Genomic DNA, 26,557 nt, shown 5'->3' with positions numbered 1-26,557 from the left:
GCTTCTCCTACACCCTCTCTTTGCCAGAGTGCCTACAGTCTCTGCTGAGACCACAGCACATCAGCAGTGTTTTCATTTTCTCCGTCCTCCCAGGCACTGCCCTCCTGCTGGCTCATCTTGCACTCAGTATCAAGAATCTGGGGCAGATGATTTCCACGTGGCCTGTGCTTTGCACAGAGCCTGGCACTGCGGGCTCTCAGCTCAGAGATGGAGACGATGCAGCGGTACTTATCACCCAGAACTGGGTTCTGAATTAAGTTTCCCAGGACTCTCTGAAGAGGTGGCTGGATTCAGCTCTACAGAGAGTCAGAGTTTACCTCAAGGCTCCAGGATTTTTGTGCGAGTTGTGTGACCACATCTTTTCTCACTGCTTTGATTTCTTATGCCTAAGAGGTCCTGTTCTTTGCTTTGCTACATTTAGCTTGCTGCGGTTTCTCAGCTCTGAACCTGAAAAGAAAATGGACATTTAGTGAAGAATCTCTTACCAGGATTTGATTTGATGCCATTAACAAGGCTCTTGCCAGGGTTGCTGTGACTGCTCCGGGCTAACTCATCCTCTGTGTGAGGAGGCTGCACCAGCACACCACGTGGTTTGGGCTTCTCTCCTCCATCTCTTTCTTTTTTGGCAGTGGCAGATTTTGGAGATTTGTCTGATGGCTGTTTCACAGGTGTGGGTGATCGTTTCCCTTTCACATCTAATTTACGAGCAGGAGAGGAAGATTTGGGTTTGCTCAAAGGCTTTCTCACACTCTTGCTCTTTTCTTTCAAGTCTTTCTTTGAAATTTTATCAGTTCTACTCATGCTTTGCTCATTCACTAACATATCAGGGTCTACCATGCAGACATCGGGGTGAGGTGGATGAGGATGGGGATCTACCATTGGAACAGGCTGAGGATCATGGCTGGACCTAGAACTGACATGATGAGCGCTCCCAACAGCTTTGTCCACTGGGAGGAAATCAGCATCTTCATCTGAGTCCATGTTGGCATCCGCTGTGATAGACGGACATTCTTCTGTCTCAGGAGGGACATCGGAGTCTGACTGGGAAGTTCCAGAATCACTCACTGATGTCGGAGGGGTCTCCTCCACTGCAGCTGTTTGTGCAGGGCTACTACTAGTGCGGGGTGGTCTTCCTTGCACTGAAGTGTGGCCTTCCTCCTGTGAGAGGTCACTGTCTTCAGAGAGCTCATGAGGGCTCGGGTTAATGAATGAGGGCGACAGTTCTCCCTTCCTCTGCTTGTATTCACGTGAGGAAATTTTCTGTCCGCAGTCAAAACTGCCTCCTAAACGTGTCTCCATCTCATGGGAAGCATCTCCATGGTCTTCTGTTCTTCCACCCCTCTGCACATCTGGGAAAAAGGGCTGGAAACTATGTTCGGGGGACATCAGAGAGGAAGGACGGCTCTGTCTCTCTGTGTCCTCTTTGCCTGTGCATGGAGAAAAACTGCTGTCAGAATCAGGACATGTTTTGTCATCTTTTGCCTCTGCTGAATGGTATGTGCTTTGGAAAGCTTGCAGACTGGTGCTCACCTCTGTTGGACCATTAGCTGTGGTTTTATCGTCATGCTGATGATGAGGAAATGATGCCAATACATCAGGGAGGGATGTCAGTGTCATCGGCTGCCCTGTAAATGGTGCCTTCTGCTCAGGACTAGTTACACAGGGTTGCTGTTGTTTCTCTGCAGAGAACGATGCGGGCTGTGAACTTTGGTACTCTTTCCTGCATGGCAAAGTACTGCCACCCATGCTACTACTGAGTGCAGAACCGTGTTCTTCAGCTAACACAAAGTCTTTGGTTTCAGCTGCATGGGTATTAGCAGCACTGTCTGGAATCTGCAGAGGTGCATCCCAAAGGCTCCTGGTAGTTGGTTCTGCTCCGGCACTTGAGTATGCAGAAAGCATATGGGAGTAAAAGCTTTCTGCTGTAGTTGGTATTACAGGAGTTGTTGCTTCAGATGATGGTTCCTCTGACAGGCTGGAAGAGTCATCTTTCAGCTGCTCTTTGGGCACAGACTCTTTCTCCACAGCTTTGGAGAACAGTTTATCCTCTTCATACGGACTCAGCAGTGAGAACTTAGTTAAAGATGAGCTATGGCTACTGACCTTCTCAGAAACCTCCAAGTACTCATCTTTCTTCTCCTGGCCTGAGGACAAAGCACAAGGAGCCTTTAAAGGAAGAAAACTATCCCCTGAATGACTTGCTGAGGTTTGCTCGTGTCTGAACACACCAGATGTTTCGCTCTTCCCTAGCGGTGAGCATTCAAATCCAGAAGAGAAAGCCATCGCTCTGCCCTCTCCTGCTGGGACCTTTTTGCATTCCTCTTTCTGCTTTTCAGAAGCAGACTTCAAATACGTGGCTTGCTCATAGCACTCCAAGACCACCTCTGTACTTGGATAATCTGTTACACAGAAATGTGATTCCTCTGTGGATTTTCCAGTATCCTCTTTCTTTTGCAAAGAATCTTGGCTTAAATGGCACATTTCTGAAGCCTGCTCATCTCTGCCTATGTCTGGCAGGTCACTGTAGCCAGCAACACGCGCCCCCAGAACGGTGGCTGGTGTAGTTTTCCTAATGCCATAATCCTCTTTCCACAATGGCTCAGAAGGTGACGAGGCAGTAGAAGTGGGTGAAATGGAGTCCTCACGCTTGCTTTGCAGAAGCAGTTCTGACATACAGAACTCCTCCTCCGCTGAGATGTGTGCGTAGACCGTGCCGGCAGCTTGGTCAGGGCTGTGGAGTTTGAACTCCTTTTCAGATCTCTCATTAGCACCTTTTTCTAACTCTGAGTCGCTCATGTTTTCTTCCCCTTGACCTGCTTTCTCATAGTATACATCTTTCAGATTTTGGCCTTTGGATTTCAGGGGTAGAGGTATCTGTTTCTGGCTAGACAAAATGATGTTCTTATCTGGACAAGCAGCATCAGTATGGGCTGCTGATTTTTCTTGATAAAATGTGTCTGTGGGAGAAACAAATGCTGTGGCTGCAGATGATGGGTGACATTCAGAGCCCCGTTCTCCTGGCAAAGCGCAGGATACCTTCAGTTCTTCCCTCTCTTCGGGCAGCCTACGTTTACCTGTTTCAGACAAGGGCAGGTACTTTTCGTGGATGTCTGCATACTCAAAGGCTGCATCTGCTTTATCTTTAGGGGATGCTGGAGATGACAACTCCTTCTCAGCAGAGGTATAAAGGCAGGATTCTTCTTCCTTTGCAGAGACGTGAAAGCTTTGATCTTTTTGGAAGCTTGGTGCTGTTGTTGGCACCTTGTCAGCGTGACCTGGAATGTCTGCACCCTCAGACGTGAAAGAGGAGAGTCCAACTCCAGGTACAATTATCTTCTCATAGATGTCGGCATACTTGAAACTTTTTTCATCAGGGTAGGGAGTTGGTTCTCTTTCTTCTTGTTCTTGTCTCATAGAACTGTCATCACTTCTGGATCTGCAGACCTCTTCCTCTTGGGAAGGAGAGTCCAGGGGGCTCCTGGAATGGGACTCTGGAAGATATGCTACTGGGCTTGCAGCACTACTTTTTTGAGGAGGCACTTGTCCAAGAGAGGAGTGTGCATACTGCCCTGACACTGCAGCACTTTCTTCTGTGGATGCTGCTACGTATTCATATGCCTGTCTTGTTGACTGCAACAAAGCAGATGCTGCTGCCATCTGCTCTTTGCTTCCAGTAGAGTCATAGAGAGCCTCAACGGATTTGTACCCATCCTCTTGCTTTCTATCTATTTCCTGATATAAACCACTGACACCTGTTTTTTTCTCTGCAGGCTTCGATGGGATTTCCTCCTGTAGAGGTGCCTCACACTGATCTACTTTGTAAGGCCTCTCTGTTTCTGGTGTTGTGCCAGCCTTCTTTTCCAGAGGGCTAGTTGCTCTCACCAGGGGAGATGCTGTCAGTGCTTGGTCTAGTGACTTTGCATAGATATCTAGGACAGCTTTCTCCTCATCATCTAAATAGGAGTAATCTTGTTTAGATGTCAGCAACAGATCTTGCCTTTCTTTGCCTCCAGTTAACACTTTGCCCTGACTTTCCTCACCAGAGACATACTGAGAAGACAGATGAGAACTGTCTGGGAAAGAGATGTCAACAGGAGCTATTTTCACATTCTTTGTTTCCGCTGTAGGTTTGGTACTCTGCAGTGTCTCTTCTTTGTAACCACACGATTCCACATTTAAATGTTCTGCTTCTGCTTGCATTAGAACAGGTTTGTCTTTGGCATGGTGGAGAACCTCATCCTCCTCGCTGGGTAACTGCCCTGCTCTTCCAGTGTCTTTTACTTCCTGAAGATACTCGTATTTAGAGCCCCACGTTTCCCTTTCTGCTCTTCTCCAGGTGAGACTGTCAGGCTCTACAGGAGACAGAATCTCCTCTTCCCCCATTTTAGAAAGGGATTTTGTTTCATATCCTGGTGCCTCATCCAAGAATGTGCTCTCTCTCTCCTTATCGTACCTCTGCCGCCTTCCCTGAACAGGAAGCTCCTCCACTTCTTCTGGAAACCATACTTTCTTCTCATTGCTTACATCTTTCATGTAAAAGTCTTCCATTTCTGGAGATTTTTCTTCTCTGCCTTCCTTCATCCTGCAAAATTTAACATCCTCAGTAGAAACGCGTGATGACGTCTTACCCTCAGTTGGGCTAGGTTCTATGAAGTGTGAGCTCTTGGCATCTGGAGATACTTCCTGAGAAAACAAGCCTGAAGTTCTTCCCCTAGATGTGCCTTCTCCAGTTAGAGAAAACAAACTGCTATCATCTGGAGACATTTCTTCACTGGAAGTGTCTCTGGCTGATGCGTCTCTCACTTGGGTCCTTTCTGGACAAGAAAAAGATTTTGGTGTTTCTTTTATGAGTCCTTTGGTAGAAACTTCTGGTGATTTTTCATCCACATCTGGGCTCTGCTCTGTAAAATCCATGGGTTTCACAGCCTCTGAAGGGAATTTGTCAGTCAAGTCAAACACCATCTTCTCTTTCACAGGTCTATCCTCTGCGAAACCAAGAGATTTGATGTCTTCTGGAGAAATTCCCTTAACAAAAAGGTCTGAAGAGATTTCCTTGCTGGGACTCTCAGTGAGAGAAATAGATTTGGTCTCTTCTGGAGAAATGTCTTTAACTGAAACCTGGGAGGACTTTTCTTCTTCTGAGGCGTCTTCTGCAAAACAGAGCAGTTTTCCTTCTGCAGCAGCCACCTCCTTCATAGAAATCTCTGGGGATTTTTCTTTTCCAAGATTCTCTTCTGTAAAAGAAGCCAATTTGGGATCCTCTGGAGAAAATCGTGAGGTTTCGTCACTTTCAGATTTGGTTTGGTGTGTGAACTGTGGAGAATCCATACTTCCTACAGATGTTCCTGTGGCAGAGAAAGGTTCAACGGTCAAACGTTTTGAAAAGCCCATTAAACCTTCTGCCACAGATTTGGTTTCCAGCTCTTTTCCTGGCTCCAGAAACACATCCATCTTGGGATGGGGCAGTACAGGCAGCTCCTCCTCCTCCTCCCCTATCACCACTGTGTCCTGCTTGTGGTAGGACAGCCAGGGCAGCTCCTCCTTCCCCATGGGCGCTCCCTGCACCTCCTCCCCAGGAGACAGTGACACATCACTGTCTGAATCCAGCTTGTGCTGCTCAGGTCCGGGTGCGTCTTTTTCATATTTGCACTTGGCTGCAGACACCTCATCATCTCTGAGAGGTTCATCCTTGGCTCCTTTCACCACAACAGAAGTCTGGCCTTCTGACTTCTCAGCAGTAGCATCTGCTTGCTTTTCAAATAGCTCTGAATCTACTGTTTCTAGTTTTTCCTCCACTGGAGATTGGTGGAAAGGTGTGTGTCCTGCACTGGTGGGGCCAGACTGAGTAGGAGATGCCATTTTGACTGTACTATCATCAGGGCTCATGCATCGCTCTTCAGCCTCTGTAGAGTCAACCTGGGAGAACGGTGTTTCTTCAGCAGACAACGGCAGGCCTGAAGTTTGCATCACTTCTGTGGGGACGTTCATTAACACATTATCCGGGCATTCTTCATGAGTAAACAATGGGGCACTGTAATGCCCTCTGAGTTTCTCAGGCATTTCAATATTTGGAGTCCCATCTTCTTCCTCTTCATCTTCTGCCTCTTCAGGAAGATCCTTTTTTTGAGCTTCCAGTTTTCTCTCTCCTTCTGCTAGTGCATGGAAATCTTCAGGAAGCGGAGATTTAAAACATTTGTCTTCCTCCAAAGATGATGTGGGAGAGATTGTGCCAGCGGAGGGCACATAGTCGACACCTTGGGTTGCTTCAGTCCGAGAAGAAGGCATGCTGTTTACTGTGTCCAGAAGTAAAGAGCTTTTCCCAGTTTCTTCTGTCTGTGGTGCTGTTATTGATGCCACTGATTGATCTTCTGCTACTGAAGTTGCAAAAGATGAAAGCTTATCACATTCTGTAATGGAGGTAGCAGAAGATATATGTTCCTCCTCAGCTAGAGGTGCTGCCACTATGTTTGTAGGGTATGCCAAGATTTCAGACTCCTGGCCAGCATAGCCTTTGGCTGCAAGGTCTGCAGCAGGCACGGCCTGTATTCCGTGTACTGCTTCAAAAGAGCCGGGGTGGTCAGGAACAGAAATGTCATATGCATTGACGTCGTACTTCAAGTGCGGGATCCTCTCTTCCTGTTCATCATGTATTTCTTCATCAGAAATGGTCTGCTCTGTTTCTGAATAGCCTGGGATAGTTTCATCTTGGATGTATGAAACATGTTCTACTGCTGCTGCTGCAGGGACTGGCAGACTGCTCAGAAATGACTCCTCCTTTGTTACCTCCTTTCCAAGTAACTTGCTTTTCTCACCCATGTCACTACCTTCTTTTTCCTTTTCTTCAGTGGTCAACAATTTCTCCTCCCCCTCATCCTGATTTAGCTCGTAGAAATCTTTCATCTTTTCCACTTTCTGTTCTGCCTTCATGTACTTTTCTTCCTTTTCTTCCTGTTCTGCCTTTTCTAACATATCCTCTCTCTTTTCCTTCTCAGCCTTCTCCCGTGCTTCTGTCCCCTCGTTATACTCTTCACAGGTCTTTGTTTCTGCTTCCCTCTGTTTTCTGTCCAAGGAGATTTTCTCCTCCTCCTCCCTGTCTTCCTCTCTGAATGCAGGTGACAGAGCACCTTTTGCTGTGAGAGCTGTGTGTGATGGTACCTGTTCTCTGCCTAGCAACAGCTGAGCTTCCTTGTACTGCTCAGCTTCTCTCTCACTGTATCTCATCTCAAGATCCTCATCTATTGTTCTTTCTTCATCCTCTGTTTCTTCAGCTCGACCTGCTGTTGGTTCTAGATGATGAACTGCTTTCTCCTCTGCTGGTGATTCTTTTTCCCTGTCAGCAGTAGTTGGTCCCTGATCAGGAATGTTTGTTTTCAAAATCAGATCCACTGCAAGTTGATTTGGATCCGTCACATCTGCAGGCTCTTTCATCTCTGTTTCAAGTGCTCTCCTAAATTTATCACTTATTTCAATATCAGACATTTCCTGAGTCACCTGCAAATTCCCTTTCTCCTCATGCTTCAGTTCCTCAAAATCCTTTGTAAGATCTTCTGGTGAAGACAGGACTAACCTCTGTTCAGCAATGGCAGCCTCTCCTGGCTCCACCTCTGCTGGCAACTTCTCCACTGGTGACATCTTCAGATCACTGAGTATTTCTTTTTCAGGCTTGACTTTGATCTTCTCAGTTTTGATTCTGCCTGGAACTTTTGCCTTGTATAATGTTTTCCTTACCTCAGGAGTAAACGGTTTTAAGTCTGGTTTAGACAATTTTTTGGGCTCTGGTTTGGTTTCTTTCTTTTTATCTTCTTTCTTTGAATCTTTCTTTTCCTCTTTCTTTCCATCATCTTTTTTAAAGTCCTTTTTCTCCTTCTTAATCTCTTTCTTTTCTTTATCTTTCTTCTCCTCCAGTTTGGATACTTTCTCTTTGAGATGCTTTTTGCCAACTTTGTCTTTTGCCATTTTTCTTTTCTCAGCTTTGAGAGCATCATTTGATTCTGTCTTTATCTTTTCATGCTTAACAGGTTTCTCGGGAATCTTCTCAGAGTGTTCTTTAACTTTTTTCTCACTTTTAACATCCTTTATGACTTCCGGTTTTACTTCTTTAATCCCCTCTTCAACTGCCTCCTCTTTCTTAGCTTGCTTTGTCACAGATGGCTTGGGGGAAGATTTAAGACTCTCCTTACTGTCTGTTCTCTGCTTAATTTTGGTCTGCTTGAGCACAGGTGGAGGTATTCCAGCAGTGATATCTTTCTGAGTAGCCACTGGGTACCTCAGAAAATCCAGGTGCTTGAGTTTCTCAAGACCTTCCAGTATCTTATTTTGAGGAGCATTTCCAGGAAACAGAACCCTTACAATTTTCTCTGTTGGGCTGGCTGGCAGCCACACCACCAGGGCTGTGATGGACGTGAGATAGGGAACGGAAATTTCACCTTCTTTCCCACTTGCGAGAATTATGCCAGTCTTTGCTTTACTATTACCAGCCCATTTCTGCATTAGAAACTGCATTTCCTTACTGTCCTTGACAGGATTCAGTACGTACATGTCCAGCCTACCCACTCCCATTTTGTGGAAAAGCGTGATAGGTTCAATGGTATTGCTCACCACCCTGTAGAGGGGCTCTGATTTAATGCCAAGCCTGTTGAGATACTGCAGTGTCAGGCAAGCTTCTTCGATGCTCCTCTTTACTTTCATGGACGATTCTGGCATCTTCAGCTTTTCAGGAACATTAAAAAAAACCACCCCCAGCTCAGGAGAAATGAGGTTCTTCATCCAGTCGCTGTAGTTGGTAGACCCCTGGGACTGCTCCTCCTCTTGCTCAGCAACTTTCCTCTGCAGCAGCCCATTGATGCCAGGTAGGTTGTCCGCACCGATGTGGGTCAGAAGAATAGAATCAATCCTATCCAGGTGCCTTACCAGCTTCCAGAAACACGATTTCCTGTCAGAGCCACCATCCACAAGGATGTTAAACCCATTAACAGCAAAGAGAGCAGAATCTCCTCTTCCACCAGGGAATATGTAGCAGCAGGGCTTAGAAAGCTTCAAAAAGCCCCCTGAGGTGGGTGGCTCCAGAAGATCAAATGGAGATGGCACATCAACTGTTTCAGAGACATATTCTGCAAACTCAGACACCCCATCCATTTCTGGCAGAACTGGATCGGGGTTCAGTTTCAGATTAATGATATCCTGAAATCGGGGATGTCCAAGATTGCTCCAGTCTCCTTCTCCCAAGCACGACACAGTAAGGGAAGCCTTGATATCTGAATCAGTGTTTCTAAGAATCTGCGTGACCTATTGAGACAGGCACAGATAAATAAAGATCAAATACAGCTCTGAGACCAATTCAGCTCCTTAAAAAAAAAAAAAAAAGAAAAAAAAAAGAAAAAAAAAAAGCAGCCAGTTAATGCAGAAACACCAAAGACTTCACAAGCACCTTACAGGCAGGAAATGCTGAGGGTACATGCAATATTCCATTACAAATAAATGTATGGGGCTACATTCTGCTCTCTTTTGAAGTTCTTCATGTTGCTGTGGTGTTATGCTTCCTGTCTGCCTGAGCTGCATGCTGACAAGACCTCCAAAAAGAAACCAACAGCAAGAACCATCTTGTCCTTTTTCCTTACTTCTTTCTATTCATCTTTGGATATCTGTCTCTATCTTGAGTTAAAGGTAACAGTTCCCTTTTTATTTATGAGTTCTAACCCTGAGATGCCCTTTTAAATGCCATACATCATTGCCTGAACTAATCCTCATTAACTGGCTAGCAAACAATCATACAGCAGTTTGCACAGTTTTAGTACTGCGAGACTTTGAATTCTATTCAGATTCATTTTCTTTCCTGGAGCTTATTTTAAAAAGTCAGGACTTCATCTCTGACATACAGGCCGTGGGACTGTACTGCGTGATAAGTAGAGCTATGTTTGATATCATTTCCAAGCTCCTTAGAGAAGGATTGAACTTACTGCTTACTCACCTCTGGGTCTGAAAGTATCTCAGCAAATTTCTGGTAAGTGAAGGTCCCTGTCTGCAGGACCAAGTCTCCTTCCTGGTCAGAGCTCTGACCACAGAAGATCAGTAGTTTGTGGGCTGATGAATCGCACACCAGCGAGCGGACCTGTTGCCATGAGACAGCACTGTCACTAGTTTGATTTGCATTTTAAAAAGTTATCTGTATTCTTCAGCATACAGAAGAGAGGACAACCACATAGAGAGTGAAAACAGTTCCAGGTGATATTAACGTGCTATTTACAAAGAGCCAAAATGTAAGTTTCCTATACAGGGAAGGCAGTTCCACTGCCCACCTGACGCAGCTCAGCATCACGTTGTAATTCACATTAGGAAAGTAAGCCAGAGTTACAATGTTTGGCGTTACATTGCCATGTCAGATTGGTGCATTTAGACTCTCATCAAACTAGAATGCTCAGGGTTCAGAAACCTTCCACCCTGTTCATTGGGAAGCTCTACGAGTGCCCAAGAAATAATTAACATCAAGCAATTCTAGAGGCGCTGACTGCTCCAGGAAGCGGCTCCTTCCCACAGGGCTGGGACAGGAGGAACCAACTGTTCCTGTGTGTCTCCTTGTGTAGCAGTAATCTCTGCCCCAGAATACTGGCTCACAGTACACATCTCGCTGGCAAACCAGAACATCTGGTGTCATCACATCCTGCAGCAGATTGGCAGCGTGGCTGAGGTCGTGCTAAATGTGATCATGATCTTCTGTGTTAAACATCAGCCAGGAATCTGACACGGAGGAAATCCCCCAGCACCAGGTTCTTACCTCAGACACAATGCTGTCCACATTGGGGTTTACCAGGATCACTGTCTCCAGAGTATCACTCCGGTGATGGAGGGTTCTTTGGCCTAGAAATAAAACAGGAAAAGAGAAGCTGGTAAGAAAACAACTGTATTCCAATCTTTAAGCTTCTTAAATTTCACTTCAACGTGACTTTGATTGCAAAGATACAACTTACATTCCAGACGCAATTTAGTAAACAAGTATGACAGACCAAAGCAAACTTTTTCAGGTAACAAAGAAAAAAAATCTTAGTTATGGATTAGCATAATTTGCAACTCAACTCCAGTGTGTTCTGAAGTTCACTGTGCCTGATATGTCAAACCACTGGCTTGTGCCAGACAGCTGCACTCCACACACTGACTTAGATTGATTATCTCACCCAAACAGAAGTATTTTCATAGAATCTATGAATGGCCTGGGTTGCACAGCGCTCATCCAGTTCCAACCCCTGCTACGTGCAGGTCGCCAACCAGCAGCCCAGGCTGCCCAGAGCCACATCCAGCCTGGCCTTGAATGCCTGCAGGGATGGGGCATCCACAGCCTCCTTGGGCAACCTGTGCCAGTGCCTCACCGCCCTCTGGGTGAAGAACTTCCTCCTAATATCCAACCTAAACTTCCCCTGTCTCAGTTTAAGACCATTCCCCCTTGTTCTATCACTAACCACATAAACAGTTGCTCCCCCTCCTGTTTATACGCTCTCTTTAAATATCGGAAGGCCACAATGAGAAATTTTTCCCTCACTGCATACATCATGGAGAGGTAACTATGGATGTTATCCAAGCTTTAGTCACCACAAGTTTTTGAAAACCAGCTGATGAAGGTGACTGCCAACTCACCCTTCACTGGAGTGGTGCAGCACTGAAACCAAATTTCTTGTCATTAGTAAGTTTCTTTTCCCCTTAGTGAGGTTTTGTGTATGTGCGTGTTTTCTTTAAACCCACACTACTAGAAATGAACTGCTGCTATGAAGAGATCTGGAATTCCTGCTCTGCTGCTCTCTCTCATGTATGAATTGCAAACAGGCACCCAGACAAGAATCTGCCAAAGACCAAGAGCCTGGTAGTGCAAAAAGGCACTCTGGATGGGAATTACATGGAGATTTGGCAAGATATTGACATAACCAGGGCCCTGATCAGTTTTTTTTTGTTTGTTTGTTTGTTTTGTGTGGGTTTTTTTGGTAAGAAAGATCAGTGCCTGCTGTCCTGAAAGGGAGGGTTCTCAGGCCCAGAGCATGCTCAGTGGTACACACAAGCATCCTATCCTTCCAAGTACCAGGTACCAAAGCGCTCCAGAGGCAATGCCAGCCCAAGGGCTGCAGGCAGCCTTGGGGGACAAGAGCAGCTGCAGGAGAGGGGCTATCTGCAGGACTAACAGGCATTGAAATACTGCTGCTCTTTGCCATGCCTGTCATTCAAGCCTAAGCAGCTGAGCTGTCACTGCTGAGAGGAGCAAACAAAGCAGGGTTTGTTAGCATTCTGCTCACATCCTCCCATCCCATAGAGGAGCTGCCCCCTTCATACTTGAAAGAAAGAGTTCAAGCTATGGAACCAGCAGCTGTGGCAGATGGAAGGCACAAATGGTGCGGGGCCACGAAGATGATTAAGGGACTAAAGTGTTTTCATACGAGAGGCTGAGAGCGTGAATGTTGTTTAGGCTAGGAAAAAAAAGCTGGGGGAGGGGCAAGGAGATTATCAATGTTTATAAGTAATGATGGTAGGGAATGAAGATAAAGCCAGACTCTTCTCAGCGGTATCCCGTGACAGAACAAGAGGAAACAGGCACAAATTAAGAGACATGCTGTTCCATCTGAGGACAAGAAAACACTTTTTTTTTACCATGAGGGTGGCCAGATGCTGGAATAGCACATACAGAGAGGTGCTGGAGATTTCAGTTAGGCTGTGGAAGAGTTTTCCTTCCAGTTTTTCAGAGGAGAAGCATCCACTGTCAGCCCAGTGTCCACACATACAGGAATTTGAAACTGACATCTGAAAATCAGGACAGCAAAAGTCTGAGCTCTGCCCAGCTGGCTGCACTGGACAGGAGAGGTCTGCAGGATAAGGACGCTGTGCCTCAGCTGCTCAAAGGCAGCCCGGTGACAATGGGAAGAGATCAGGCCAGGAGGGCAGCATGTCTGCACTGGGCCACAGCACAGCCTTTTCTTCCTGAATGCCTTTCAGACCTACAGTTGCATGGATGCAGGCATGGCAGCCAAGGGAAGGCCAGCCATCCCAAAGCCCTTTGCTGGCTGCTCCCTCAGTACAGGCCTGCAGAAGATTTAAACACAGGGGCTGGAGCATCCTTCTTACAAAAACTACAACAGAAATTAGTGGTGTTGCAACCAACACTGCAGACAGTAACTGAAAACACCCTGGGCCATTGCCATTGTCCATTAACTAGATTAACTAGAGCTCCATTATAGTGAAATGCACGCCTGGAAATCTCACCGCAAATGGGAGAACCCCTCATCTACATTTACTGTATGGAAAATATTCTCCTAAAGCTCATGAGAGCTGCCATCTTCAACTTGCCTGGAACAAACACAGGAACACCCCTATCCGACCACAGATCCCCATTTCCTGCTCAGCCCTCTCCAGTCCTGCTCACTCATTGCATACGTGAAATGAAATATCCTCTCCACCAGAAGCTGTGAGTAAATTTCATTAATATTGAAATCTTTCTTTCAGATGAATCTTCACTTTATGCATCCAGACACATTCTAATTAGTGCAGTTATCATAATGCCGACGCATTTCCAGAGAGCACTTCTCTCCATCATAGCCCTGCCAAGACAGAAACAGCCCAGTCTTTGCCATTAGTTTCTTAAAACTTGAGTTTCCCTGTACACCCATCACTAATTCCCAGAACTCCTCTATTTCTGCTCCAGCCCTCAGGAAGAGTAAGAGCACAAGTATCAAAACAAGAATGACACAGAAGACTCACAGGGGTGGCATTATTGCATATTTCGTATTATTCCCTATTATATTTCATCACAACACAGCCTGACTTGAGCTTTGCACCAAATAAAGACCTTCAGTTAGAGCTATACAGCAATATCAAAATTTCACCCTGATGACACAATTAACTGTGCTATTACAACGAACTGGGAAGGTTTAATTATTACAGAGTGCTTAATCTTGTATTTTTTGACAGTAACTTTAACACGAGACCATGACGACTGCTCCCTTTAGTTGCATAAGTTCCTCGCAGTCATTTCTAGATATAAGCAACTGAGTCATCTGCAAATTTAGCCACCTCCATTTTCATCTCAACTCCTTTTCTTATCATTAGCCTACCCACCAACTTTGTACTTAGTACAAAATCATGAAGCCCTTGTATCTCACCGCTGGATGTGTCACAGACTTGGATGTACATTTGTTTTCTGTCTCAGCTAGTTTCTGACTCCTGGCATCAGTTGTCTTTTACTCACACAAAGTGCTTGCTGCATATCATATGTAAAATTTCATACATAAATGCCTCATTCATGACCTCACTGAAAGTTTCCAAGACAGAGAAGGGGTATTCTCCTCTTGCACAAGGATCACATTACTTACTATTGCTCAGAAGTAATGCACTTTCATTCTGAAGGACTGCAGAATGCATGCATAAAGCTTTTCTTCTACACGGCAGCCACCTTTTATACAGAAGTCAGCAGGAACTGCCCACAATGCATTACCCAGTAACATCCCAGAGGTGACGAGCAACAGCTAGGCAATAGCAGAAGTGCTAGAGTTATTTCCAAGAGGCATTTCAGGACCTGCAGGCTGCATTCAAGCAGAGGAAGGAAAAGTCTATTTTCTTTTTCCAGTTTTTAAGGAGGATATGTATGTGGTGTAGAATCAGATTGGTTTTGTTCCAGGAAACCAAGCACCAAGACCTTGGCACTAGTATGAATTATCCATCCAGGGACAGCTATGCATGCAAAGAGAGACCATAAGAGAATGAAGGTCCTGACACCACTTTTAGCGCTCAGGCGAAGAGGACCATGCAGGGAGGTCAGTCTAGGCTGGAGCGCTGTGCTGTGCTTTAAGGTCACTATGTCACAAATAGATCGACCAAGAAAGAGATGATCCTAGAAGCAGAGTGACAGCCCTGAAGGCCCCTGTGCTGCCAACATAGATCCTTGTATGTAAGGCGTATCGCCACTCTGACTGAAAGCACCCAGAAGGCCTGTTGCTGAACAGCAAAAGTCGGGCTGGCCTAAAGGCTAACAAGTATAGCTGCAGAGCTGCTGCTTTGCTTGCTTTCACCTTTCAGAACATCACATCTCAGATATCACTCTGTTGATGATAGGTTACAACTCAGTGGTATGACATAAGAGACCAATGGTCAGGTTAGCATTCCCAGGTTCTCATCTCATCTTTAGGTAGAGCTCTAAGGAGGCAGCTTTCCAGGGAGGCTGTGGTGAACTCAGCCAAACCCCAACAATCTGTGTGTAAGGGCCAGAAAAACGATTAAAGGATGCATACCTCTGATGCAGGGAAAGCTGAAACAGCTGGGACTGTTTAGCCTGAAAAAGAGACCTTGTCAGTGCCTGCAGGTATCTGATGGGGGCACGCAGCCTGCGTTATGCAGCTCATAGGACCCTGGTATGAATGGGACGTAGACTGTTCATCTGACCATAGACACCAATCCTGGCACATCCAGGGGGCATTCTTTATTCCTCTTTACCTTTGTCTTCCTACACCCTTCGCTTCCTTCACTCCTGGGATTATTTGGGATTAATAGGCCAGGTTGCACCTGTAAAGCAAACATCAATAGGCCCCAGATTGTTCTTTGGGTCAGTTCCTTTTGCAGCAAAGAGCTGAGCCTTGGGACACATCATCTTCCTGATGCCCTGTGAAATAAAGGTTCATTTTTGATGACAGTCAAAGCATACAAGAGGGTTCTCAGGGTGCATGCATTTGCATAATTAACATGAGCTACTGTGAGCTGAAAGGCTGCTATTTCTTCATTCTAAAATGGCGCCGTAACACTGAGGTGATCACTGACTCTCATTCTGCAGCTACAAAGCCTTCAACTGCAGCTCCTCCAGTGCTCACAAAAAAAAAAAAAAAATCCAGCCCCAACTGGGGTCCATTCAGAGAAAAAGAAACAATATACTCATTCACAAATGCTCCAGAACTGAAGCAAGAGCAGCAAGCTGCATCTCCTTGGGAGAGAGATTACTGAGCAGGATCCTGCTTCCTATCCCCTCTGTGCAAACACACCTCCTTACCACCTACTGCAACACAGACCCAGCCCTGCCCAAGGAAACCCCTGCATCGTTCAGAGAAAAGAGTAAGCATTCTTTCTGGAAGCAACGTCCTAAGCACTACACCTGACAGGCACACGGCTGCTGAAGCTCCTTCCTCCAGCAAGCAAACCAAACAGCATACAGCCAGCATGACCAGTTCTGGCTGGAGGAGATTTGGAAGCTCTGCCAGCAAGTCAGATGGGCTCAGGAATTAAAAAAAAAAAAAATAAATGGGAAGATCGCTTTGGTTGCCAGCACACACACCAGCAAAGTCACAGCTCAGTGCTCCTTCACCTACAGGCTGACTGCTTCACCTGGGCATCCTTGCTGTACTGCAGCAGTCACAGGTGGGAGGGCTGTCTGCCCTCAGTGCAGGCTTTGATGCTTCCACAGCTGTGAGCAGGCAAACGGTGGGCTGCCACAGCCCCAAAAGCACAAACAGGAGTTTGTTATGGAGCAGCATGAGGAAAGCTCCACACAGCTATCCTGTTGCCTGTATGCTCAGAGCATGCATGAGGAGAATCCTCAATACATTTAACAAGAAATCACTCCACAGAGGAGTGGGCTGAGAAGACTTGAATGCCTGGTAGGGCATTTGTGGTGGATTCTAGAAAAAAAGGATTCTGGGAAAATTCTATTTTAAAGAACTGTCATTCCCTTTTTGGGGGACAGAGGGAAGGAGCTGCTGTAAGCAGAACATCTCTGCTGCAGTGCCTGGCCCTGTGCAAGCAGTAGCAACTGCCACAGACATGGCACATAAAGCAAAGAGCCATATCTCATTCTCATCTGACCTTTAGAGGACAAGCAGGAGTCTAGAAACTGCCAGCATCAGCCTGGCTGAGCGAAGTAGGCAGCTTCTGCTTCTGGGAACTCAGCCACGCAGAAAACAGCCACCTTCAGATTGTGAGTTATGGCCAGAATGCATCTCCACGCAGGAGGAAGGGAACCTGGGCAGCTCCTCAGATGCTGAAGGACAGAGCGCAGCTCACAATCTCCATTAGCTCCCACAAGCTGTAAATTAGAGCCCAAAGCTGACACAGCACTTATGTAAAAAATCATTTAACTAATGATCTGTTTTAACTAATATTTTAACTTCAAAGCAAAATACTAAGTTGTTCAGATTACAACAGAATATTTACTTGAACAAAATATCAGCTAAAATTACTGATAAAAGCAGTTACTTTTTTTTCCTTTTTCTTCAAATAGTAGCAATTGCTGCTATTTTAAGAATATACATCAGTTTTCACTCTCTTTTCTCTCAAAAATTTGAGAAAATTCTTCTCAGGATATTCTATTTATATACATATAATCCCACAGAAAATCCCAGCTCCTCTTTCTGTCCAAGAAAACAGCTGTGTTGGGTTCAGCACACATTCTGATAGAGAAGACATAATAGGGTCACCACACTCCACCAGTTTAAAACTCTGTTCTTTCTTACCGTGATGACATTGCTCTCTGGGTCACCTTTCTATTCCTCCTGACCGCCCCACGCACCCTCCAGTTCAGCACTGCCCATGCCTACAACCAAGGCAATGCCTTCATCCCAGCCCCGCTGTGCTACAGAGAAGCATTAAGGAAATGGGAGGAGCATGGACGTCTGTCTCCATCCTTGCATCCATGGAGGGACACAGCCCACAAGAAGGTGGCACAGAGGGCTGCGCTTGGCCACTTCCCTCGGGAGATCGGCAACCTCAGCATGAGCCACTGCCTGCCCAGGAAGGAGCAGGGCCTCCCAGCCCCTTGGCTGACCTCAATCTCTTCTGTACACACAGTGGAAATGCTCACTGGCACAGAGATGCAAACAGGAGCATCACACATCTGTGTCCCAAACACCAGCCCACACGGTGAGCATCTTTGCTCCTTCCTTCTGCAGCTCTAAGTGTCATTTAAGCTTTCTAGAGTGACTCAGCAGCTGAGAATGATGAGGTACTGGTATCAGATAGCATGAAGTACTGTATGTGTGAGGTTTTACAGAAGTTTCAGGATAGTGTAACTACCAGAACACGTATAGATATGATCACCCTACTCTGCTCAGCACTTGTCAGGAGACAGCTGGAGTGCTGTGCCCAGGTATGGTCCCCATAGTTCAAAACAGTGTTTGGAGAGACTGGAGAGGGACTAAAGGAGGTGCAGAAAGATGAGGGAAAGGCTGGAGAACCTGCCCATGAGGGAGGGCTGCAGGAGAAAGGCTTTTTCACCTTCAGAGAAGGCTCAGAGAGGTCCTCATCACCGCATGCACAGTACATAAAGGGCAGCCACAGAGAGGACAGATGCTCTGTCTTCACATACGACCACACAGAAAGGACAAATGGCAACAGCTACAGGTTGCACTGGGAGGGCTTTGGTCCTAATGAAATAAACTTCTTTACAATGAGAGCAATCAATCATTGGAACAGCCTCCTCAGAGATACAGTAGAATCCCCATCACTGGAAGTTTCCAGGATGCAGTTAGATGGAGTGATAGATTGTCTCATCCCTTTTTCCACAAAAGGTTGGACCTGATGATGTTTTGGTATCCCTCCCAACCTCTATGACTGTGACTCTTAGTATTAGGACACCAAATCACATAATGAGAATCATGGCAGCACTGAATTAAGACCCCGTGAATGTGGAGCAGGAAATGCCTCAAATGAAGCTACTCAAGGGAAACAGAGTCAAAGCGTGAAATGAAATGATTATGGTAACACTAAACAGGACAGAGAAAGGGGGGAAAAAAAAGCTGTCAATGGAACTAAGCAGTCATTAGGGTCAGAAAACAAGTTGGTGAAAGAAGTAGACAGCAACAGTTTGAAGACGATGGGAAAGCACAGCACGTTAAATGAGTTACTGTCAAAACCAGCAGTGTGGAGATCAACACAATGCAAGAGGGGCACAAACTGGTGTGAAGAAGAAAAGTCTGGAATTGTTTCCAGAAGGACCATTGCCAGGTCTGTCAGGATGGAAAGCATGGAGGCGCGCGAAGGAACACTCAGGTTTCCACTGGTGGATCTAAATGAAGGTGCTTAAAAACTTCCCTTGCCATAGTGCCACTTCTCAGCACAACTGACTGTGCTTTAGGGTAAGGACGGGCTGTGCAAGAGGAGAGACCGCCTTCCCACAAAACACCAAGAAGATGAACCAGCAATTAGGCAAGAGGTGGAAGGGAAACATTTAAGGTATGGCAGGCAGTTGCCATTTGCTACATCTCAAGAGATACTCTCTCCAGTCAATTGCCTGTGCTTTACTGTCTTGCCTGAGATATTGTCTTGCCATCTACAGCTCCTCTCCCAGGCAACTTCTATTTCTATACTGCGCCAGCTATAGCAACCATCTCACTGCTTTTTAATTGCACATACTGTCTCACTTTTATGCTAAAGAGCAATTTGATAGCCCAGCCACTTTAGAACTGCTAATTGAAGGCAGATGTTCACTTTGGAAGCAGTTGTATCTATTTTCAGAAGTTACCATTCTAACCATTTGTTAAATGTCCCTCAGCTGGAAGCTGCTCCACAGTTAAGCTGCATTAATAGGTAAGATGAACATATATTTTTTTTTCTAATTTGCCAGGTGCAGAATCAGCCTGGAGAGATGCTGTTCCCTGCAGCAGCTTTGCTGACTCAAGCTCTCCCTGCATCCTTGGCTGTGAAATAATGCAAAGTATTCACACGAATCAAGAACACAGCTCTGCATAATGGCATTATTTCCATCTGTGAGGAGCTGGAGGTATAGCTTATGAAATGACTCCACTAAAGCCCCACAAGGAAACCCAAGCACACCTTAAAACATCGCTCAACAGTCATCCTCACTCCACCACCCCCAGTGGACTGATAGATGGTTCCTTTGAGGAGATGGTCATCCTAAGAAGCTTTTCTTCTCTCTCAGCTGACTGTATTGAAGATGACCTGCTGAATGCAGTCTCTATTTAAGACACAGTTATGAAACCACCTGCAGACTGCACGTACAGCAGTGATAAAGCACCAAAGCCTGCTTTCTGCCAGTGCTTGAGTAAAAAGCACCCATCCTCTGCCAACACCCCTCCTAGTTGCGTTTTGGCTCTGCACTCCTGGATCTTGTTACCACTTCGTAAATTCTCTGCATGATCTGGATTCCTGGGATTTGATTCACAGCATGGAGTACAGTAATAATGAATATGGTACAGAAAGATACCTTAAAGGTTGCAGCTTCAAGGCCACCAGTCCATTCTGTAAGCAAATGCAGGGCTTGCCTGTTCAGAACGGAGAAGAGAAACACTTGAGAGAAGCCAAGGAGAGCCTGCACTGAGCTCACTGAAGTCGCGCTCCATAACTGGAGTCCCTTCTTAGTGCTATCAAGCCTAGCCACACCTTTCAGTTTGCAGTCTGCACTGTGCAATCAGGGACTGCACTTACAAACCTGGGAAAATAAGGAGGACTGGAGCAGACCTCTGACATCAGGAGCACATTCGTCTCAGAGCCCTACACTTGTTTGGCTCTCTCAGAGCTATGCAGGCACAGACCCCTTCCACAGTCCCACACATCCCATTTCTTTGAAGACTGCCTTTGCTTTAGAACATGGATGAGCGGCATGAAAGAATCTTCCTAACAATTAAAACTCCCATGCAAATCTAGCAGTCGGGATCCGAGTAAAAACACCCAGTGTTTGTACTCAACAGCCTGAAAGTTGCTTCCTCAAAAAGATGCCACGTATTTATTTGAAGTAATTTACTTCCTATGCAACCTGTAGAGTGCTCTCAGTTTCTTCCCCCCCCCCCCCCCCAGTACCACAGTTAACCCTCCCACTCTGTTTAGGAGGCTCTTCAGAGCACAGAACTAGCCAGACAGGAGGTGAATCGCTGACTGTGTGCCCACTTTTCCTCCAAGATCAATATTAGTACCTGATGACAGGCTGACATTTCCGAGGCAACGTTAAAAGCAAAGATATTAAGGGCCTTTTCCTTCTAGTTTGTTCCTCAATTATTTAAGAATTTGGCAATGGCACTTAGCAGAGAATGGCACAAACATGATGGTCATATCCCAGTGAAACAAAGGCAGTGGAAAAGCTATTCAGGCAAAATCTTTTAACTGAATCTCTTAACCTGGAAGTTGGTAGATGAAACAAAGAGATCTAGACTTGCCAGTTACACTCCCATGCTTTTTTTTTAAACCACCATTTATTTGTCCCTATGGTATTTGTGAAAAATAGCACCCAATATTTACAGCTTTAATTTTTTCACTGGAAGTCAAAATAGACTTTTCTCAAGACTACCGACATGGAAATACATTCCCCAGTGCACTGATCAGTGCCTGTAGATCAGTTCTCCTCCTCTTTCAACTTCCCCTCCAGAGCCTCAAAGTTCACCAAACTCACAAAAACATTTCTTGTACTGAAGAATGCTAAAGTCACACAAAATCTTATTCACCCCAACCTATTGTGAAAACAGGGCACGAAGGAGTTTCTGGTTAATCTTGCAAAAGATTTCACAAGAAGGCCCATAAAAGACATGTATAGAGAGAGATGTGCCTGTTATCAGAATGTCCTGTTGAACATTAAAGCCTACCCCATCTCTGACTCACGGTCTTCTTCCCATTTGAGATTCTCAGCCTTCGTCCCTGGAGAGGCACCATTCAAGCATTTATTTTCTAAAGTCTCATTTCTATCGAAACACAGAAATTGGGGTGATGATGCTTTTTTGGAATGTACAAGTGGATCCAAACTGTATTCCCCACTAAAAAAAACAAACAAACAAACAAAAAAAAAACAAAACACCACACAAAAAGATGCTAACTGAACACTATAATATCCATTTGAGGAATTGACCCAGCAAGATTCAGAGGCTGTCTCTGAGCTTACAAATGTGCTGGCCAAGGACACCAATGCTCACATTTATTTGTGGATGAAGCCTAGGAGGGGCAGAGGCTTCCTTGCTAGTCATAACTAGCAGACACCAATTGGCCGCATGCGAGGAGATGGAAGCACAGCCTGAGTGGCTGTAAGTGGTGACTGCCCAGATGGCAGCCAAAAAGCACCAACTTGGATCACCTTCCTCTCCTACCCCACAGTTCTCACAAAATCTGTTGAAATTCATCACCTTTAATATTCTACCAAACAAGAAAATGCTTGTTCTAGGCAAAGACAAAGTGCATAAATTTGTAAGAGGAATCCACAGAACTCATCCAAGCAGCTCAACTTCACTCAACCTGTAACCGTTTCAAGATTTTTGAGAGTAGGAAAAACAATCCTTTGTTCCTCCCCCCCCAACTCATTTTTACATATGCACATAAAACTTTTTCTCTTCCCTCCCATTCCCAGAGATGATCCATCAGCCCAGCAACTGCTGTCTCCCAACCCTTCCCAGGTACTTCTGCATAGCAAACACTGTACACCTAGAAGGCACACCCCTCCATTTTGTCACTACTTGTCACTGGAACTGGGAAGTTCCGGTATGTTAGCTAGGACACCGTGTCTTCCATGTTTTCCCATAGCATCCTCTTTTGAAGGCCTGCAGGCCTCTCCCTCCTACCCATCAATGGAAGCCTGTGATAATGCACACGGTGTACTGGACAGCGCTTGCCAAGTGGGCAGTAGATCTCTGACACACACCAAGGTATGCTGCTGCATCCTTATTCGGCCGTTTGTTATTCTTCTGTGAGATACAGCTATCCCAGAGTTACCATGTATGCTTTGCATAAGAACACACACATATGAGCACAAGGCCATGTCCCACAAAAGCTCATGCTGAGGAACTCCTTTTCCACCCTCAGCCAGGTGCCCAGCCTCCCTCCTTCTGATGAGGTCCTCTGCAGTACTGGTTTGCACGCGCAGCTTGCTCGCTTTCATCGAGAACAACCCATGCTGGCTAATGCTCACTGTATCCGTGAGCTCAAGTCCATCACGCAGCCCCATTTCAGCTGAGAACATCACTAGGGAACACAGACAGAAGGAAGAACGGCAAAATGATGCAATAGGACATTCCTCTTATGGATTATCTCATCAGGAACAAAACTACTGCAGACCGGGCCTCAACAGAGCAAAGAAAAGGAGGGGAGAATAAAAGGGTTCCTAGCTGCTATACAACCGCTGTTTGCTGAAGGAAACATAAGGACAGACACACAGCCTGGATGCAACTGAACAGACAGAGCAGTCAAGGAGACAGGGAGGATACTGACCTTATGCAGCAAAAAGTCCCCTACCTCATTGGAAGAAACAGGAACCCTCATCATTCTGGAGAAGCGCCCGCAGGGCTGCTCACAGTGGGACCGGAGATACTGGGAATAGAAGCAGCCGCATCTCTGAGATCAGAGTTTAAACTGGAGCTTGTTTTTTCTGCAGTCATAAGCCAGCAGGCACCAGCTGCAGAATTTGCCGCAGTGTGTGTGCGTGTTCCTGCGTGCGCGAGTGTGCAGCAGCCACGCTCCTCCCTCCGAGCTCACTGTGATAAATATGTCCCAGCTCCCTCCTCTTTCTCCTTCCTACATCACTGCGAGTCCAGCCCGACCACTCTCAGCCCCCACACACAGCAGCCCTTCTCTCCTCTATTAAGAAAGCTTTTGTTGGCATCACTGCTGACTTTAACTGCTCCCCTCGGTCAGTGAAGTTCACCTCTCCTCCCTCACAGCCACAGCAGCACTCAGAACAGAGATCAGAAGATATACAGACAATCAGCAGCCTGGTATGCCCAGCCCTGCACCAGCTTCTCTCTCTTTCTCCAAACACCGTAGATAAAAAGCCCTATTTTAAAATGCTTCAATGAATATCAGCACTAGCGTTCAGATGATTTAATCCTTTAACGAGATGTTCATTAGGTGCAATTCTAAGGGATGCCAAAGATATACTACAAAAAACACAGCATGTGTGTCACAGCACTGATGATGCACCTTCTCCCCACCTTAAAATGGGAGAAGCTGCCCTCCACAGCAGGGTGGGGGACAACAAAGGACCGCTCCCAGGAAAAAGAAAGTACTTTACTGTTTTCACTTCTAAAGCAAGAAATGCTTCCCTGTAGCCTGCTAGGACAAACACCCACTTCACCCCCGGCCACATCTCTTCTCTGCTGCCCTAGAAAGACTGCATCACATTCTAAAAGACCCTTCCTCCCCCACCCAGCTGCAAGTTTGGATGCTTTGTGGTTTCTCATCCTGGAAGAACACAGCTTGGAGCAGCTCAGAGCCAGACTTCAGCGCTCCTCACATGTGGGCGTGCAGCACCGAAGGGAAAAGGAACGTCAAGAGCGTCCCTGGACCTCTCTTCCCTCGAACCAGCGGTGAGGGTTAATAGCCCTCCCCCTCCCGCTAAGCACCGGCCACATTTCAGCATCAGTACTGGGTACGGCGTCAGCGGCTGTCATCGGGCCGGGTCCAAAGGCAGCGCCCAGGAGACGCCTCCGCCGCCCTCTCCCCTCTCGAGGCGCCCACCGGGGCGGGGCGCAGCGCCGCACCTCCCGACAAGCTGAACGCCCCTCCAGATTTTCTTCTGGATTCATCTCGATCCTTCCTTCTCCGCGCTGATGACACGAGAGCAGCAAACAGCTGAGCAGCCGTGGAATTCAGCCGGCTCCTACACTCAATCCGCGAGCAGCCGAGAGGGGTGATGTCCTCACACAGACCGTGAATCCGAGCTCCACCTGCGGCCGCCTCGCACTCCGGCCATCGGTTCTCCCCCCCGCCCCCCAGTGGTCCCCCTCCACCACTCTCCTCCGCCTCCCAGTGAGGTGAGCGCACAGGGATGTAAAAGCGCATCTCCTGCGGACGGCTCAGGGGAGATATCCGCCCGCACAGGCAGCGGGCAGCAGTCCCAGAGCGCCGCGCCGGGCAGCCCCCCGGCAACCCTCCGTTCCCGGGCACCCATCGCGCAGCCCGGGCCGAAGGGCTCTCTTGGCAGCCTCAAACAACCCCCGACCGAGAACAAAGCGTTACTGCCCCCAACAGCGCGAGGGGCTTCTCACGGATCGCAGCCCGCAGCCTCCACTGCCCGCCCGAGCCACGGAGCCCCCGGGAGGGGCCGCGCACGTACCATCGTCTCCCGGCTCAGCGGCGGATGCCCGGAGAGCCGCAGCGGCGCGGACACCGGCGAGCTGCGGCGCGCAGCTGCTGTGTCAGGGCGAGCCGAGGGAGGAGCCGCCCGGCCCCCGCCCGCCCGCATTAACCCTCCGTGCGCTGCGCTTCTGTGCCCCACGGCCTCGTGCCGCTCCTGTGCTGAGAAAGGCCGAGTTCTGATCGTGACAATCTGGGCAAACGTGACCACTGGAACTCGGCGCGCCCCAGAATACGTGGCAACAGACGGACTCCTGCACACAGTTCTCGTCTTCCCCCAGCTGCTCACACACGGGCTGCTCCTCACTGATTGCCCCAGATCAAGGGCGCTCCCCACCTCATCTGAGGGTTTGGATCAATTCAAGCAGTACCTCGCGCCTTCCTCCAGCTGCAGATCAGCACTAACTGAGGAGCAGCAATAGGAGCCTTCAGGAGCAGCATCCTCTTACAGCCAGGCTGGCGATAGCCACGCCAGCAGCACGCCCCCACTATCTGCTTGCTGGTACACCGATGTGACAATGACAATTCTAAACCCCAGCCGAATGATGAACAGAACTTGAATGAGTAATGCAAAAATACCAACAACCTTACCTCTGCAGATTACTTCCAGCACAGCGTTCAGAAAATTAAACATTTAACTAAGAACCTTGTAACTCATCTCTTAACCACTACCAGAGCCTCCGGCTCATTGGACCAAGCTTTTGACCCCTAAAGCATTCTGTTCTTTCCATGCTTTGCAGGATTAGGCTACTTTTCCTTAATTTGACTGTAATATTTCCACCTTTCCAGTAGCTGAGGGCCTAGGGAGTGATTATCTGAGCTATTGAGAAGAGCCTGCTATAGACTTTGACTTGTTGTGGTAACTTGGGAAGTTTACACAGATGGATAACCCACATCATCCATTACAAACAGCTGTTTATCATTTTCTTCAAATGTGTCAATTGCATCCTTAATGTAGATCCAGAAGGACTATAATTATCAGTCTCTTTTCCAATTTTTACTTTAAACAAACTCACTGGCCCTGCGAGTTTTCTTTGGCAATGCTCTGGTCTCACTTGTCCCAGAAAATAAGGTTTTAAAAATGGTGATCCTAATTTAACTCAGCAACTCAAAAGCTTTAGGGAAAATAGCAGATGACCTGACTAGAACTCTCAATGGAAAGGATAAAGAGGTTTATAAAAATCAAGGCTGCAGAACTGGAGCAATCATGAGCAGTATCGAAAGACCAGAAGGAACACAGGAGAAAGGGATTGAAGCAAATACTGGGGCACAGCAAGAACCAGCACGTTCCCTGCTTGAGCAGAGGATGACTCTGCAGCACCCAAAGGGCAGCTTAATGCAGCAGAGAGGAAGGAGGTGCCAGGAGCAAGTCCCAGCCACTTCGAGAAAAGACTGTTCCAAACATTTCCAGTAAGTAGCATAAGCCTACCCGAAGAAAAGCTCACACCTTCTATGCCTGTGGCTCCTGCATTGGCTGTACTCACTCAGCAGCCTTTGTCAGCATTGGACCCCACTGCACACCCACAAGACTTCCAAAGACCAAGGCACA

General features: G+C 46.9%; 1 protein-coding gene across 5 annotated transcripts in view; it reads right to left on the bottom strand.

The window, feature by feature from the left end:
• The window catches only part of MAP1A (microtubule associated protein 1A), a 54,935-nt gene that overhangs the window by 6,439 nt on the left and 21,939 nt on the right, over positions 1–26,557 (bottom strand). For 3 of the 5 annotated variants that reach the window (XM_048955730.1, XM_048955728.1, XM_048955729.1), the window contains 3 exons: positions 10,772–10,854; positions 9,968–10,108; positions 486–9,285 (listed from right to left, as the gene is read on the bottom strand). In XM_048955730.1, the coding sequence (XP_048811687.1) occupies positions 486–9,285; positions 9,968–10,108; positions 10,772–10,854 (9,024 nt within the window). Of the gene's footprint in view, positions 1–485; positions 9,286–9,967; positions 10,109–10,771; positions 10,855–24,988; positions 25,024–26,557 lie in introns of those variants that run through there. The other 2 variants (XM_048955731.1, XM_048955732.1) reach the window with 2 other exon arrangements.

This window comes from Lagopus muta, chromosome 10, assembly GCF_023343835.1.
Source record: "Lagopus muta isolate bLagMut1 chromosome 10, bLagMut1 primary, whole genome shotgun sequence".
Lineage (NCBI taxonomy): Eukaryota > Metazoa > Chordata > Aves > Galliformes > Phasianidae > Lagopus > Lagopus muta.
The sequence above is the reverse complement of the archived record's forward strand: the minus strand, read 5'-3'. Positions and strand labels throughout refer to the sequence as shown.